At 40.1% G+C, this 16,395-nt stretch overlaps 3 protein-coding genes across 5 annotated transcripts in view; all 3 read right to left on the bottom strand.

Moving 5' to 3' along the window:
- LOC107748862 (Rho GDP dissociation inhibitor (GDI) alpha) overlaps positions 1–7,195 on the bottom strand; it is a 25,298-nt gene extending 18,103 nt beyond the window's left edge. Inside the window, exon 1 of one of the 3 annotated variants that reach the window (XM_016563845.1) lies at positions 7,056–7,195. The gene's annotated coding sequence lies outside the window, so the exon portion shown is untranslated. Of the gene's footprint in view, positions 1–6,284; positions 6,306–7,055 lie in introns of those variants that run through there. The other 2 variants (XM_016563843.1, XM_016563844.1) reach the window with 2 other exon arrangements.
- Positions 7,196–9,333: 2,138 nt separating this feature from the next.
- On the bottom strand, positions 9,334–13,779 carry LOC107748861 (THO complex subunit 4-like). The gene is made up of 6 exons (XM_016563842.1): positions 13,389–13,779; positions 11,098–11,262; positions 10,200–10,347; positions 10,012–10,078; positions 9,738–9,927; positions 9,334–9,629 (listed from the first exon to the last, which is right to left on the bottom strand). Exons 1-6 carry the CDS (start codon positions 13,626–13,628, stop codon positions 9,615–9,617), a joined length of 825 nt encoding a protein of 274 aa, XP_016419328.1. The 5' UTR covers positions 13,629–13,779; the 3' UTR covers positions 9,334–9,614.
- Positions 13,780–14,331: 552 nt separating this feature from the next.
- Positions 14,332–16,395, bottom strand: part of LOC107748881 (MAPK regulated corepressor interacting protein 1) — a 4,657-nt gene continuing 2,593 nt past the window's right edge. Inside the window, exons 3-5 of the mRNA XM_016563872.1 lie at positions 16,009–16,124; positions 15,603–15,707; positions 14,332–15,505 (exon numbers count right to left, since the gene is read on the bottom strand). Of these exons, the coding sequence (XP_016419358.1) occupies positions 15,441–15,505; positions 15,603–15,707; positions 16,009–16,124 (286 nt within the window). The 3' untranslated portion in view covers positions 14,332–15,440. The remainder of the gene's footprint in view (positions 15,506–15,602; positions 15,708–16,008; positions 16,125–16,395) is intronic.

The raw sequence follows: 16,395 nt of genomic DNA, 5'->3' as shown, positions 1-16,395 counted from the left end.
CCAAAAGACGGTCAAAAGTACTGCAAGCCTGTGAACAGTGATTTGCAAGTGAAAACAACAGTTTAAAGAACTGCAAAACGGATTGACTGCATAGAACCAATCTGTATGTGTAAAAAAAAAAAAAAACTGTTGCAAATGTCTAAATGACTTCCCTAATAGTTCCCGAAATAAACCGATATGTACAGCTCCGTCTTTCTTTTCTCTGCGCTTACAATTTTGGCACGATTCTCTCACTAACTGAGTTTTGCAAGGGGGAGGGGGGATCCACATTCTTCTTGTAGCCAATCAAATGAGCCTCTCGCTGACTCTCCATTTACTCTTATCTGATTGGTTCAATAAACACATCATACGCCAAGACATTCATCTTCATTTAGTTCAGGATCGTTCTTGCTGTCGGAATGGTACTTTTAACGTACACATACAGTAAAAAAAATTAATTAAAAAATGTTACTCCTCCAAATCACATGAACGTGCACAGACAGAGCAGAGGCTAATCATGGCGTTGATGGAGGGTTGAATGCATCGCTGTCAGATTACCTCATGTCTCATTCACCGGTGAGAAAACAGATTTCTTTCTTTTGAGAAGCCGTTTCATTCAGCTATTCGTCACAATGAGAAAGAAAAGATGTTCGCAATCACTGTTTCATGCCGACTTGAAAGTAAAAGCTTTGACGTGCTGACAATTTGATGAGGGAGCACCAAATTTTTTCGCACTGCGTTAGGCTAACCGAGACTTGTCATTTGCACTTATATATTGTTGCTCTTTTGTTAGTTTTGACTGCTTTTATTGTCCTCATTTGTAAGTCGCTTTGGATAAAAGCGTCTGCTAAATGACTAAATGTAAATGTAAATGCACCAGAAATCCAAATTATGTTTGAACAAAATCTATTAAAAGGACGCAGTGAAAAGTGTAGAGCAGCAAAAGAAAGTGAAAGCAGGTCAATGCTGTGCTGAGCAGGTGCCTTCAGATCCATCAGCCTCACTGAGGGGGGTGATTATGGTTTGGCCAGATTGTGACGAGACTTCCCTAGCAACAGCCATGAGCCTCGTACTCCACAATCAATAGCACAGCCTGCATCAGAGGCGGGGCAGCAGTGCTGATTTTCAGTTCGAGATTGGCTCAACTGAAAACAAACATGGAGTAAGAGAAGGATTTGAAGTGGGTGGAGGGGATGTTTAAAGTTGAGATCCCTAAGGGCCTAAGGTCGGACGTGTCAGGGGAGAGCAGTGTGTGTGATTTCCAACACTGGGCTACATTTGTGTCCATAGACCTAATGCTGCAGAAAGCTTGAGAAAAGACAGAGGTCCTTGAAGGCAGAGAGAGAAACGAGAAGAGAGGAGACAGGAATAGATCACACTTCAAGAAGCCCTTCCCAACTTTGGCTCTTGTCATGAACATACTAGGACAAACACAGCAGCGGTGGAAACCCCGTTCAACATACAAAACTACAATAACTGTGACACATGAACTATGCCATAAAACAAAACTGGTGCTAGTGGTGATGCTTCTTTGTCTTCCTGTTTCTTCAATTTCCTGTGCCAGATATGTTGCAAATAACTTAGGTTAGCATTCATTATCATCTTCAAAAACAAACAAACAAAAAAACATTAATGCATATAACAATATCACTTCAGAGATAATTTATTTTACATGTCAAGATCATGTGACCGGCTGAATACTACTCACTGCAATCAAATTAAACTTCACATTTGCAAATGAAAAGAAGGCTATGAAAGACAGATGTTAGGGGTAGGCAACATGGCCTTAATTATGTAGGCTAATTTGTAGTATGTAAATGTCATTTTAAATGTAATTTTATTTTACAACAACAATATATATCATGGTGTAATTGTTTTTGGCTTGAAATAAGGCTGTTACAAATACCAGTGAAATTCCACAATTCTCGATAACTTTAGTAAAAACCATAGACTGTATAAAAACATGGACGTAGTGTCCGTGACGTCACCCGTAGGTTCCTGAAGAGGTTTTTGAAGCTCAAAGTAGGCGGAGCCGGCCGTCGCCATCTTGGCAGCGCGTCACCGTGCGTCACTCCTGGATAATCGAAAATGGGCAAAAAGGCGGGAGCTGGTTGCTGAAGCCACGCCCACCTAGCTCGACGGTGGTGACAGCAGCGGCAATCCACCTGTCAGTTGCTGAAGCCGCGCCCACCTAGCTCGACAGTGGTGACAGCAGCGGCAATTCACCCGTCACTCAAGTGGCCACGCCCTTAATTATGCAGAACTTTAAGGCTTAATATAATTTAAACGGATGAGTTATAAAGAAATTCACCCCCCCCCACACAGTTGTCATGAAGGGCAAAATTAGCTAAATAAACCAAAATAATTTTTTTAACCAGGCTGTAAACATGTTTTTTTCTGCTGTAAAGTTGGGCATTTTAACATGGGGAGTCTATGGGACTGACTCCCTTTTGCAGCCAGCCTCTAGCGGCCAGTTGACGAATTACAGTTTAAGTCACTTCCATGTTGGCATCACGAGAGAGAGCGGGAGGTTGCCGCTTGGTAAAAACGAATACGAGGCTAACAAGTAAAAGTTAGTAATAAAACAAAGTGAAGCAGCAGATTACGAAAAAAAAAAATTTAAATTTATTTTACAAAAAGTGGTTTAAAGTTGGCATAAAATGAAAATGCACCCTATATATTTTCTAAATTAATGTTATTTATCTTATTGTGAATAATTTACCTACGTATGTTTAAGTACAGTAGCATTCAAAGTAAAGATACTACAGAAATCAAAAAGTAAATGCATGTAAAATAAGGGTACTTGTCAGACAGTGAACTCAAAGAATTGAGTTCTTTCACAGATTAATGTACTTTTAATAACTTCCTAATGTTAAGCACATCCTGCAGTTTAGAAATTGCAGCCTGAATTTTATGACACTCAAGTATGAATGATATATATATATATAAAAAATCCAACCGTTTGAATCTGTACTGGTTTTTCCATTTTTACCAGTATAGCGCCCACCCCTAATAAATGTACAGAGGTGTAAATATATGCAAGTATTCAAACGTGGATGTGAATTCCAGGAAAACGCACTGCTACTGTCCCAGTCCGCATGCTTAACATTGTACAACTAACTTGCTTTTCAAGATTTTCCTCAAACTGTTGCTACGCTATGACAGTAGCTCACCAGAACGACTGAAACCGCTTGTGCATATGCTCTCTATGCAATCCCTTTACAGCAATGCCACAAGTGTTGATTTATTATGAATTTCACACATTTTACAGTGCTGAGTGTGAAATTGAGCTTGCCTTTCCACAAATATTTTAAACTGTCAGTTTAAGCTTTTTAAAGGGGTCATATGACATTGCTAAAAAAGAACATTATTTTGTGTATTTGGTGTAATGAAATGTGTTTATGAATAAAGAATGAATATTAGTCAAATTTGAAATAAACATTTGCATTTGAATGTTAGGAGTGCGTCAGGGAGCGTCATCAGTGGCGCGCGAGATGCGGTGAAAATGATGTAAGTGACGTTGTTGCATTTGAATGTTTTGTTAGTCTAGCCCACGAGACATGCCGCTGCTGCGTTATTCGTTCAAAATATTAGAGAAATATAGAAGCTCAATGCGGAGAAGATCTTGATTAGGTTAAAACCCAAACCAAGCCATTCACACAGAACGCATATTCAGCGCATTTTTTAGACGAACAAATACGACTGCTGCACTCGGGCGTCTCACAGAAGAGATGTATAGAAAGCCATGCAAAGTTAAAAAAGTTTAAACTTTTAGAAAACACGTCACGAATTTGTGGAGGTTTATTCATCTTCACTGCGTCTCATATGTTGAGTCGTCAGTGGCAAATTCTTTAAATATGAAAACGTACTTTGTGTCTGTGAGTCAGAACAGCCAGCATTGTAGTCTACTCTTCCAGGATCAGGAAACCTCGTCCTCCGTAAAATGCGCTGCAGACATCTGAATATTTGGGTTGAACTGTTCTAGAACAGTGTTGTAAATACAACTTAACCACTGATTTCTAGTCGTGTCCTCTTTTGGAAACCAAACAAAGTAGTTTCGCTTTCACAACGAAACACACAGCGTCTCCACGACATGACGGCGGCAGCAACAATACTACAGCGAGAATCAAAGTACGCCTTCTTTCTTTGCGTGAACATTTGAGCGGCGTTATGCAATACTTCCCACACAGTGACGTAGACATGTGGGGGCGTGTTTAAACGAGGTGTTTTAGGAGGGTGTGGACGAGTCTTAACTTTTATAAAGAATATCTCTTTGGGTTTGAGACTTTAGTCTTTGCAACTTTAGGGATCTTATCTATTCACGAACAGCTTGTAACACTCCAAAGAGAAAGGAAAACTTGAAATCGCATCATATGACCCCTTTAAAAAATGATTCAGCAAAAACATTTGTGATTAAATATTGCAGTTTAGTACGGTGTATTGTTATATTGGTACATAACGGATATGACTAAATATTAAGCTGATTTAGTGAACAACAGTGTAATTTTTAACCATTTTAGGTCTAATATTAAACATTGAATCTATTTGGCTAGAATGTTTTGTTGTTGCGATGGTGGCTACTCTGAGTGAAGAAATAAAAGCACAATTTTAAGCTGCTTCGGGGCATATACAGAAATAGATTTAGGCCTTTTCTGTACTGAAAATCATCAAAAGGCTAAAAAAATAAAACCCTAAAATAACTTTATATTGCCTAGCCGTAGCTTCTACCTTGACTGGGGTCAATAAAAGCCACCAGCGCCCGCGGGAGCACTTACAGAGGTGGTCATATCAGTGATGGCCCATCAGGCCTGACCTTTATGTGGCTTCTCATCACAGCTCTTTGATGTCCGTCTCAGCCTGAAAGACTACATGAAGGAAATCTAAATCTATTATTCATTAAAATGGCTGAACTATACAATTCAGACAAAGCACACATGAACAAAACACACTAAGAGAGATCCTGTTTGTTTTTGCTTTACATATTCCCGTATATATGCTTACTGCTTATAAAAAAGATAGGCTAATTAGACTAATTTTGGACATAAGCCATGCAAAAGTACACGTACAGACGTTTTCAACATCATAAAGTCAACTGGCAACCTGCTTTGCCTTCAGTTTCCAATAATAGAGCTGAAATATTGAATTGTGGTCAAGTATATAGGACAGAGCCACCGCACCCTCCCTCTTTCACATCTGAACATGTTACTGCTTGCAAAGAAACATATCACGGCAGTATTTCACACGCCACTAACAAAAAACATGTTGTTTGATTGACAGGTGCACCCATAAACATCTACTCAAAGCCGTTTATAATTAATAAAATCATAACTTTTATAATTTAACTTAAATTAAAACTTTAATTTCAGTACATACATAGTTATTATAGCAACATGTGCATTACCATCAAATGCTCACAACTTCTGTCCTTTTTAGTTCAATTAAATAATGTATGTGCGGCAAACTTTAAGCAAACTACATATTCACGATGTAACCTACGAGACAAATATTTTACAAATAGTAACGCAAATGGCTGCTCAACACACTTAAGGACAAAGTGTATATACACTGGGACACCGCCCTGACAAACTCAGGATATCGAAATCACGGTTACTATGGCGACGGCATAGCTCATGAATATTAATTTCTAACTGCCGACATTTCTGGGACTCCTACGGATACGGTCAATCACGTGACCTAATTAATATACGTATTCCAAGTACAATTCGCTCATTCGCTAACTGTTTCCGCTTTCACCCAATCAGCTAGACTTACAGGGCGACCGTCATTATTGCGTAGTTAATATTCATGAGCCAATTCTTCCCCATAGTAGGAATCGTAAATTGGCCTCAGAGAGAAGGAACTAGAAAATACATCGCGCCACTCACACTACACAGGAATGAAAATAGCCTTGATTTTTTTTTTTCGGGGGGTTTCAGCAGTGGGCTTCTTTTGTTAATCAAGCCAGGACTCTCTTCGAGAACACAAGAGATGGTTATGTAAATACTTCCTAATATTCAATCGGTGCTCTGGCAAACATTGCGTTAATCTCCGCCTCGCTCTCCGTTAAGAGCCGGTGCGAAGCAAGATTAAATTAACCGGTATTTACACAGGTAGACAAAAAAGAAGATCATGATGATTGGTGATTACCTCATTAAACTACATCATGACACATTTTTCTACCGTTGTTTGTTAATTTTACAACCAGTGCAATTTATTTAGTCGCCGTTTATACCCAAGAAAAATATAGATACAGCAAATTGGCAAAAAAAAAAACATTTTTTCATCGCGAGTCAAGATGAACTTGCATCTTTGATTCAGGAAGTTCCTCCTCATGTTAGCAAGCTAATGCTGCTAATCGAACATCATTTCCCGCAGGAAGTAAAAAAAAAAGTTAAATACGCTTTCAGCTAGACTCCCAACATTCACTAATCACGAATGCATAGAACTGCATTCAAAAAACAAGTTCAAAAACTGCTTCCGACTTCTTGGCCCTTTATTCTCAAGTCAAGATCTAATGTCACGACACCGCTTCAGCATGTGACCTGATACAGGTTTTACAGCTCATTGGTTATTTTAGGAACACGTCTTGCTTTTTGGATGATTTCAAAAGAGGATCTAAATTGCAACTTTCCCCATGCACGAGATCAGAAAATATGCTGTCAAAATATGCACTCTTTTATGAAACACAATCTCATAGTTTAATCTCTGAAAGACTGTTTCGTAAAAAAAAAAGGCAAAACCTCAGGCTTCGAAATGATCGTTAAACTTTGATGTTCAGACAAGACTAAACTGGGCTGGCCAGGATGTGATCAAATTGATACTGGAGACCCAAAACCCTCCAGTCTGAGCCATAAAATTACATACATCCATAACTTTCATTAATCGTTTTTAATCAGTTAGTGGAGCAGGCAGGAAATGCATGTATCAACTTGCTGTCTTGTCAACCTGCCGTTGCTAGAGCTACAAAAGATGCAAAACTACCGGGAAAAAAATGTCAACGCGAGCGAAAACGCTGTATGATATTTTCTGCATGCGTTGTATGAGATCTTCGTGGTGTTTCTGTTGTGAAAACTTACCGTGGACCTGCGGGTACTGCGAGTCGATAGGTTAGAGAAAGCTTCCCTGACTTCTCAATGGCGCGACGATGAGGGAGCGGCGGCGAAGCCAGAGAGAGCGACACACTTCCGGGAATACCGTCGATCGCGTCACGCTGTCTGCGCATGCGCAAGAACATCCGCTAGTATGGCAAGCCGTTTTAGCATTACCGCTTGTTCTTTTTTCGAACGCAAACGGATCGACGTGGGTATGAATGAAGAATTCGTGGAGAGAAATGAAGAGTTCAGATGAAAACGTCTCTAAGTGCCGTCTGAAATTGTTCTTCTAAAATTAGCATTTTTATCAGGCTCCTATGTTTAGGTTCAGTGATTTTACTTTAATGGCAATGCATAGGTCATTTTCTATGTTTCTATCTATCTATGTAATACACCACGTTACTGCTTCAACGCGAACCGCGACGTTTCATTACATTATATTAATGCGTTAGCATTGTTTCCTTTACTTTATAATGCGTTAGCATTTTTTTTTAAAATTAAATATCAAGCTCAAATTAACTTTGCCTATGAAATAACAGGACTGAGGCAGAATTAAAATAGACAGATCGCGGATTTAATTTATGTTTAATTTATTTTACTTATTTTAGCGCCAGTACACCGACACAAATGAATGACTTTGACAATGACCATTTTTTTATATACAATAAAATTAAACAAAGAATGAGTTGTAGAACCGGATGTGAAACCAGCGGCTATAATAGAACAGCAATTTCGAAGGTGTTATTCAGTTTTATTTTTTACAACATAAACCGTGTTGAAAAGCTTAGAGTAATGAACTTTTTTCCGATACTATTGTGTTGAAAGCTTCACTGGTTCAGAACGCTTCACTTCGCCATCACTAGTTTGTCGTGACAGACATCTGCCGAATAAAACGCTATTATTTAAAGTCACCATGAAATCAAAATGGAAAATTCTTATTTTTTTATGGAATACTGTAGTGTTTATTATAAATGACTTATCCGTGCACTTCATTATTATTTTTTTTAAATTCATGTGCCCTTGTAATCTTTAATCAAAATCTGATGGAGGACCTGCTCAGTCATTCAGGCAGTCTCTCTCTCTCTCTCGCGCGCGCTGTTTAGGCATGTTTCGTGCCATTGATCGTCCTCGTCATCCTTAATAAATAAAACATTTATTCATGCTTGTGTGTTGGCTGTGAATCCAGTGGAGAGAAATCCCCCACAACTAACTGCAAACTGGCATTCAGATCTGCCTCCATTTTGTTAGCAACGCCCCAACTTCCAACGATCCAATCAATTCCCGAAGGACGAACTCAAGTCCCGCCCTCTCATTTCAGATGCCGTTTCACTCGGATATACCTCACAGTAGAGAAGAAAAGACAATCGCAACTTCCTTTTCATGCTGACTTTAAAGTTCTGTAGCGGCAAACAAGAGAAAAAGTTTCAGGACAGCAGCCCGCTCTCTTTTGGCCAATCAGAAACGAGCGTGAATCATTTTGAGCCTTTGGATTTGCTGACGTTTCATAAAGGGCGTGGCTTCGGGAGAGGGGGCATAAAGTTAAAAACTACTCAACTTACTAATTATAACCACTGTTGGAAAAAGTTACTTTTAAAAGTAATGCATTACAATAAAGCGTTACTACAACAAAAAAAAAGTAACCAATTGCATTACTTACTTTTTGTGGAAAGTAACGCATTACGCTGCTTTTGCATTACTTTCAGACACCTGGGCTTATTTTATTATCCCCAAAAAATATTTTGCCATCTGTAAAGGCCCTTTCACTCCAAAAGTGTAAATAACACAGCTTTTTAAATGTGTATTGCAAGAAAAAAAAATAATAATAATTTTAACACCCATTTAGACTCTTACAGAAGCATTGCAGCGACTTATTAATTTAAATAAAAGCTAAGCACAAAGTTGCAGACACCTAGTGGCTGACATGAGTAGTGTGCTTATTGCTATGAGATTTATACACAAATACTACATTAACTAAAGATTGGCTCCAGTTAGCAGTTCTTTAGTGCAGTGGTTCCCAAACTTTTTGCAGCGTGCACCTCTTTCTTGTGTTTGATACACGTCAAGCACCCCCACCACCTTACTCTGGTTAAACACCACATTTTTAACTGCAATATCTAAACAAATATTCACTGTAGAAAACAATTTCGGTTACAAAAAGAACATTACCTCCTATTTTTAGAGAGATAGATGGGCCTGCATGTGTAATAAAAAAAAAAAAAAAAAAAAAAAAGGCAATGCATATACAATGAGGAAGCAGACATCATGTGGTTACTAAATACTGCAGGTTTTTATTTCAATGACCTACACAAGGATGGTTAAGATTAGCCCATCCCTTAAATCCTACAGTTCAACCAGGTTTTTTCTCAAAAAGGAAAACGAAAATAAAAACAAAGTAGGTAAAAAACACGAGCACTTTAAAAGGAGAAAAAGATCGGTACACAAATTTAAATCACTTCTGAAGACGCAAGTGTAAAACAGCCGACATGTTCAAAGCTATTACAACGATGCTGGAACAGCAGGGAATGCAGCTTGACATGTTGGTATTTAGCTGGTATCCATCTGTTTGAAAAACAAAAGGAAAATGGAGATTACTACCAGCTTTTTTTTTTTTTTTTTTTTTTTTAAACAAAGCACATTTTAAAAGCATCTTTGAATTAGTTAACACACCCTGGCATTATAGGCGTCTAGCTGGGCGTCCAGTTCTTCGGCAGAGAGCTGCTGTTTGCTGCCGCCGCCGCCGCCTCGACTGCCTCGTCCCCGACCTCTGGCCCCTCCACCGCCACGTCCCCCGCGACCTTTCTGCACACCAAAGCCCCCAATTCTGTTTCTGTTCATGCCGCCACCGCCGCGATTTAGACTGTCAGAAAGGAGAACAAAAACTTCAGTCACACCAAACATTAGAACAACAAGCCAAGAAACTAAATAAACCATTCATCCTCACCCCTGCATCGGAGTCCGCCTCTGTGCGTCAATCTGTGATGTAACAAGCTGAATGTTCATTGGGCGACCTGAAAGAGAATGTTTACATGACTGAACTGCTGCCAGACCACTTCAACAGGCTTCCCAATGACTTTCAGGCCTGTTGGGAGGCTTTTATAATTTGAGAGCTTCTTAAGGACACACACATACCATCAAGGGGAACACCGTTGTACTGCTTCATGGCTTTCATGGCGTCTGCTTTCCTCTCAAAGTGCACATCTGCAGTGCCGAGGCTGCGTCCTGACCGGTCGTAATGTACTGCTGCTTTCTTCAAACTGCCAAATTCGGCGAAGAGTTCCTGCAGCACAAACCACACCTTAGCTCCAGAATCCATCAAATACTTAAAGGGTTACTCCACCCCAAAATGAAAACTTTGTCATTAATCACTTACCCCCATGTCGTTCCAAACCCATAAAAGCTTCGTTCGTCTTCGGAACGCAATTTAAGATATTTTGGATGAAAACCAGGAGGCTTGTGACTGACCCATTGACTGCCAAGTAACTTACACTGTCAAGGTCCATTAGCACACTAGCACCATTTTGGAGATTATCCTCTGAACGCAAACGCTGTTCTGTCAGCCGCAACACAAGGATACGGTTTCTACGTGTATTTACGCTTTGATTTGAACGAAAACAGCGTATCCTTGTGTCGCGGCTGACAGAACAGCGTTTGCGTTCAGAGGATAATCTCCAAAATGGCGCTACGGTGATGCGGAGAGACAAACTGTTGAATAAAGTCGTTATTTTTGTTTTCTTCGCGTAGAAAAAGTATTCTCGTCGCTTCATAACGTTACTGATGGCAGATGGACTATTCTGACGATGCCTTTCATACTTTTCTGGACCTTGACAGTGTAAGTTACTTTGCAGTCAATGGGACAGTCACAAGCCTCTCGGTTTTCATCTAAAATATCTTAAATTGTGTTCTGAAGACGAACAAAGCTTTTACGGGTTTGGAACGACATGGGGGTAAGTGATTAAAGACAATTTTCATTTTGGGGTGGAGTAACCCTTTAAAGACTCTTCACTGCACAAGTTAAAGTAACACCTACCTGAATGTCTGCATCGGACACGCCGAAGTCAAGGTTGGACACGAGGAGCTTTCCTCCGGTTTCCACGCCCGCTCCACCACCGCCGCCGCCGCCTCCTCCTCCAGCGTTCGCACTGTAGCCGTTGTCAAACAGGTCATGCTGCCACTTGTCTGGGAGCTGCTTGGGCTGCAACAGATGAGAGAGAACGCACCTGCTGACTTCGGGTCCCCAGTCTGTCACTGACAGTCCACTCGGCTGGGTGTTGGGGCAAGCAGGGGGCTCCGCTTCAACAAGGCCAGGGGCACCCAGTGCGCTCACTGTGATTTCCAGCAATCCCTGCCCACCCCATCACTACAAACAAGTAAACCAATGCAGGACACAGCTGGTAGCTGGTTCGAATTACGCTCTAACTTTACTGGGCGCAATTCACTAGATCTCAGTGGAGGCAAGTTTAACCCCTCTGGTGGTTGAAAGTTTACATTTTGAATTTTTACTTCATCAGAATGGTACGAACCTTGATGACTCTGAAAGATTTGAGTACATAAAAAGGCTAAATGTGACCCTGGACCACAAAACCAGTCTTAAGTGTCAATTTTTCAAAATTGAGATTTATAGACCATCTGAAAGCTGAATAAATAAGCTTTCCATTGATGTATGGTTTGTTAGGATAGGACAATATTTGGCTGAGATACAACGCCTTTAGAGTTGTCCAAATGAAGTTCTTAGCAATGTATATTACTAATCAAAAATTAAGTTTTTATATATTTACGGTAGGAAATTTACAAAATATCTTCATGGAACATGATCGTTACTTAATATCCTAATGATTTTTGGCATAAAAGAAAAATCTATAATTTTGACCCATACAATGTATTGTTGGCTATTGCTACAAATATACCCCAGCGACTTAAGACTGCTTTTGTGCTCCAGGGTCACATATGGACTTAATCACAGTGTGATCTTCATGGTTAAAATAAATAAAAATAAAATAATTACCAGTACAGGAAATGAACAGGAAACAAAGAATGTAAAACCTACAAAACCAGCCCATATTAACTAGTCTAAAACAAAACAACTATGGAATACACAACCCTATACATTTGAAATAGATTTAAAATACCTCCGCACTCATTTTAATTTAAACACTTATAAAAATGATCGTTGTTATATATAAAATAAACGGCGCATAATTTAGGGCAGCATATTGTGTAGTACCATTAAAAATACTCAAAACACAAAAGTAAACATTGATACAAAATAGTACTTTTTTTTTTTAAGTGTCACCCTTAAATGTATCCTATCGGTTTTGACTGCCAAGAATTAAAGTTAAGAAAGCCAGGGGGTTCATTCAAAAGATTAACCATGCATGATACGTATAATGTCAAAATAACCGGTTACAAGAGTAGGTTAACAAGTTAACTGAGGGTAGCCTGTTGTTGTAAACACCACCATTCCCTTAGCTGCCCTCCCCCTCGGTAGCAAGCTAACGAGCTACCAGCAACCCAAGAGTCTCTTGCCGTTCACTCCAAATGAATCCCAGCAGGCCTCCGTTAGGTGGATACGGATGTTCCTCTGGTCTCCGGAGAGGAGCAGCACAGCAAAGTCCAAAACAGGTGGTTAAAACGAGGCTTTCAGAAGTGTCCATGCTTGGCGTCTGAAGCTGCTTTGGAGCGTCCATTTTGAGCCCACGCCATTTTGACGTGCTTATATAAATACAACCCTCACTAAGCTCAAGCTAACAATTAGCGAGGGGGATCTCCATAATCGCTGGACAAAAGATGGTCAAAGTCCATTTATCCTGTACGGCTCCAACACTATGTAACTATATTTCTGCCTTCAAGGATATTCGAGACCATGAAACCCCTGCCAAACAAAAGCCGAGCTCCAGCGAGGAACGAAGGCCTTCTTAAAGTTGGGCTTTTTTTCCTCGCACAAAAAAGGTGGACTCTTTGAAATCACAAGCATGTGCGCTGGATGTTGTCGAAAACAAAGAAAGGCTAGGCTGAATGAAAGGGATCAGCCGTCTCCAAAATGGCGTCGACGACCGTAGGATAGGAGATGCACAAGCCGCTCCAGACGCGCCGCTCCGCGATGCTCGAGTCGCTCACACGGATGGCAAGACAATGGGCTTAGGGAGAGAACACATTATGCACAAAATATATCTAACCAGCTTCTCCGGAATACATTCCCAGAGAAGCTCCAGGGGCCCGTACGGCGAGCTAGCCGCCATGTTTGCTGGCAGCCTAGAAAGATAAAAACGGGCTTCACCCAGGCATGTGGATGCGCCCGTGATTTTCTCCGCTTTCTCCTACCCTGCTGTACGGCGTAGGTCTGCTTCTTCCGCGGCTCAGGTTCTGGCGGTTCCTCATGGGGCCCGATCCCCCGCCGCGGCCTCCAAAGCCTCCGCCTGTATTTCCGAGCCGCCCGCCGGCGCCAGCACCGCGGCCGCCGCCTGTGCCTCCGCGGCCTCCTCTCCCGCCGCGCCCGCCTCCCCCGCGCTGCCTGTTTTGCTTGATGATATCGTCTAAGGACATATCCATCTTGTCTGCCATCGTCTGGCCTTTGTTAACGCTAAACACTGCCGTTAACTAAAAACAAACCCAGCTCGTATGAAGCGCTACCGCTCGCTCACAAACAAAAGCGGAAACGACGAGCAACCGCCGGCGCCATATTTATAGCGGGAACTCTCACGACGCACGTCGGTGAGACGAACGCTTCCGGTTTAAATTCCTCAAGTCGAGACTCGAGAATGCAGCGTTTATTTCATAACAGTGAGATACTGAGCGTTGTACATTTTCTTAAAAATATTAAAAGTTAATGTCATTATTTTTTATAAAAGAAAATAACCATTAGCTTTATATTATAGTAATACAAATTAATCAAGACTATTTGCAAAGAATACAGGTAACCAAGTTATAGGCCTACCCTATTCTCTTTTAGTCTTACTTTAATCTTTAATGTATTTGCTTAAGGCTTGTATATGTACCATTTCTATGCGTGAACTATGCTTTCAACAAAGTTTATTGGCAAAAAATGTACATATATGTATAACAATGTAACAGATATCTGTGTTCTTTGAATAGTACTTGAAAACATCCTTTACATTTAGACCGAGGACAAATGCAAAAGGCATGAATTTTGTACATTTTACAGTATTCTGAATTTTTATTTTGATTTGCCCTCATCATGATCATTCATGTCTGAAACATCCAAAAAGCCAACTAATTTCATTTTATATATAAAAAATATCATCGACTTATAAATACGTACCCGCCATAAATACGCAGCATTTTTGAAAAACATAAACATACATTAGAAGCTTGTGATGTGTTTAATAAGGGCTTTTGAGAAGGACTTGTGTTTATATAAATCATATCATCTCAAAAAGCCTACAGAGCAGTGAGAATGGGATCATGATATGATCACTTACCGGAACTCTTCTCTAAAACGGAATGTTCAGTTTTTCCTCACTTTCACAGCACCCTCCAAAATTCCGAACCATTTCCAGAAAAGAAGGGTTTTAACTTTAAATGCATTTATCTGCTAAACATTCCCGTTGTTAAATTTTAAGAGTACACATACAAAAAAAAAACATACAGGCAACCTCATAGACAACATGATAAATGCAATGCAGAGAGTCTGAGATAACATAAAAGTAATCTTTATTTTAATTTTATTTTAAAGGCTGGGAACGAAAGATTTGGAAGTCTACTTAAAGTTCTTGACGGTATCAATTCATAGTTAAAAATGGAGGTACGTTTACTAAAAATATCTGCCGAGCCAAACTTACCTGTCCTACCAGACAAAACTCGCTAAATTCTTCTATGAATCAATCAATCTATGAAACTAACTGAACAGTCAGTCGCTCCCCGGCGGGTGATGAATCGCGTTTCGAAAAAGGAGTAAATTCCAGGACTGCGTCCCCTTTTTGGGAAAGTTTGTGTAGAGTCTGTCCAACAGTTTAAGCATCACTGTCCTTTACCTTCCCCATTTGTCATCTCCACATCAAAAAATGAAGAAAAATCTAAACCCAAGAAAGAAAGAAAAAAAATCCTGAAACAGGTCTTTGTTATTTTCCCATCTGCAAAAAAAGACAGAAAAAAAAAAATATATATATATATAAAAAAAGAGCCCGGATGAACATGAAAAACAGGGAATGGCCACTCAAACGGCTCTTGAAAATGTAACGCATAAATAGATGTGCAGATCACAGGTCCATGAGGCAGAGAAGAGAGAAGCTTTCTGGACTAAGGTGGCCAAATCTTATTTGTTGGCCAACAGAAGACTGATAGAGTAAAAAGGTCCCAAATGTAAAAGGGAGGACAAAAAACCCCCCCGGCTGGATCAGAAATAGAGGGAACGGTCTAAGACTTCTTGGAGTCTTGTGTGTTCCGCTTCTTAAGGTCACTCAGGTCCACTGGTATAAAAGCTGCAAGAAAGAAGGGACAAAAAAACGAAGCAAACGGATTAAAAAACACGGCATGGACTTTGTCCGGATGAAAACTGTTACATACAATTAAACTTACAATGTAGGTTGGGATTTGGGTTTTTCTCCACATACTCCTGTGGTCCGCGATCATTACGTTCACTATTTTGTGGGGATTTAATGTCTCTCAAAACACAAAGCCAAGCTGGAAAGAAAACACAAAAGCCTTACGACAACATTAATGTCTTGAAATCCTGAGTCTTAGTTACAAGGCTCCTACACTTTTTAACTAACAAATTTACATGATTTGGTTGTACATGATTAAGGATTTTTTTAAATGTAAGGATTGTAAAGATTGTATCCATAAAGAATCATTTCTAGCCAATGAAATAGTTAAAAGCAGAGCACAACTGTAAATTTCAGTGATGTTCTTAGGCCTGGAAGTCACACTTTTCCAAAGTTAAAAATGGTGCTCAGCTAAAAAAAAAAGGTGTCTTATGTCTTACTGTCATGGATGAAGCGCACATTTTCTTCATGTGCTGGTGTGAAAAGCTCTCCTGTATTCGTTGGTGATCGAGGGCTGGAAGTCCTCTTGTACGTGTGCATTCTAGGGGTAGAGGAGCTAGGGGGAAAAAAAAAAAGCAGAAATCAGGGAAAAAGAGAAACTGTACTTAAAGGTGGGGTAAGTGATTTTTCAAAAACGCTTTAGAAAACTGATTCGGCTGACTAGCAAAACAAACTTGTAGCCAATCAGCAGTAAGGGGCGTGTCTACTCATGATGTGGAGGAGAGAGCGTTCAGTGCTCACATTAGCAAGCCGAGTAACAGAAAGATAGAGATGGCGGATAAAAAACAAAAGAGGAAAACATCTGCGGAACAAAAGAAGGCTTAAGG

This window comes from Sinocyclocheilus rhinocerous, unplaced genomic scaffold (assembly GCF_001515625.1).
Source record: "Sinocyclocheilus rhinocerous isolate Xijiao unplaced genomic scaffold, SAMN03320098_v1.1 scaffold350, whole genome shotgun sequence".
NCBI lineage: Eukaryota > Metazoa > Chordata > Actinopteri > Cypriniformes > Cyprinidae > Sinocyclocheilus > Sinocyclocheilus rhinocerous.
Note: the sequence above shows the minus strand (reverse complement) of the source record. Positions and strands in the feature narration are given on the sequence as shown.

Excerpts from the sequence above, each read along its gene's own strand:
- LOC107748861 (XM_016563842.1), bottom strand. The coding sequence starts at position 13,628 with ATGGCAGACAAGATGGATATGTCCTTAGACGATATCATCAAGCAAAAC. Across the intron at positions 11,263-13,388 it reads GACCTACGCCGTACAGCAGG|CCCAAGCAGCTCCCAGACAA; the intron begins GTAGGAGAAAGC and ends CATCTGTTGCAG. Across the intron at positions 10,079-10,199 it reads CAACGGTGTTCCCCTTGATG|GTCGCCCAATGAACATTCAG; the intron begins GTATGTGTGTGT and ends ATTCTCTTTCAG.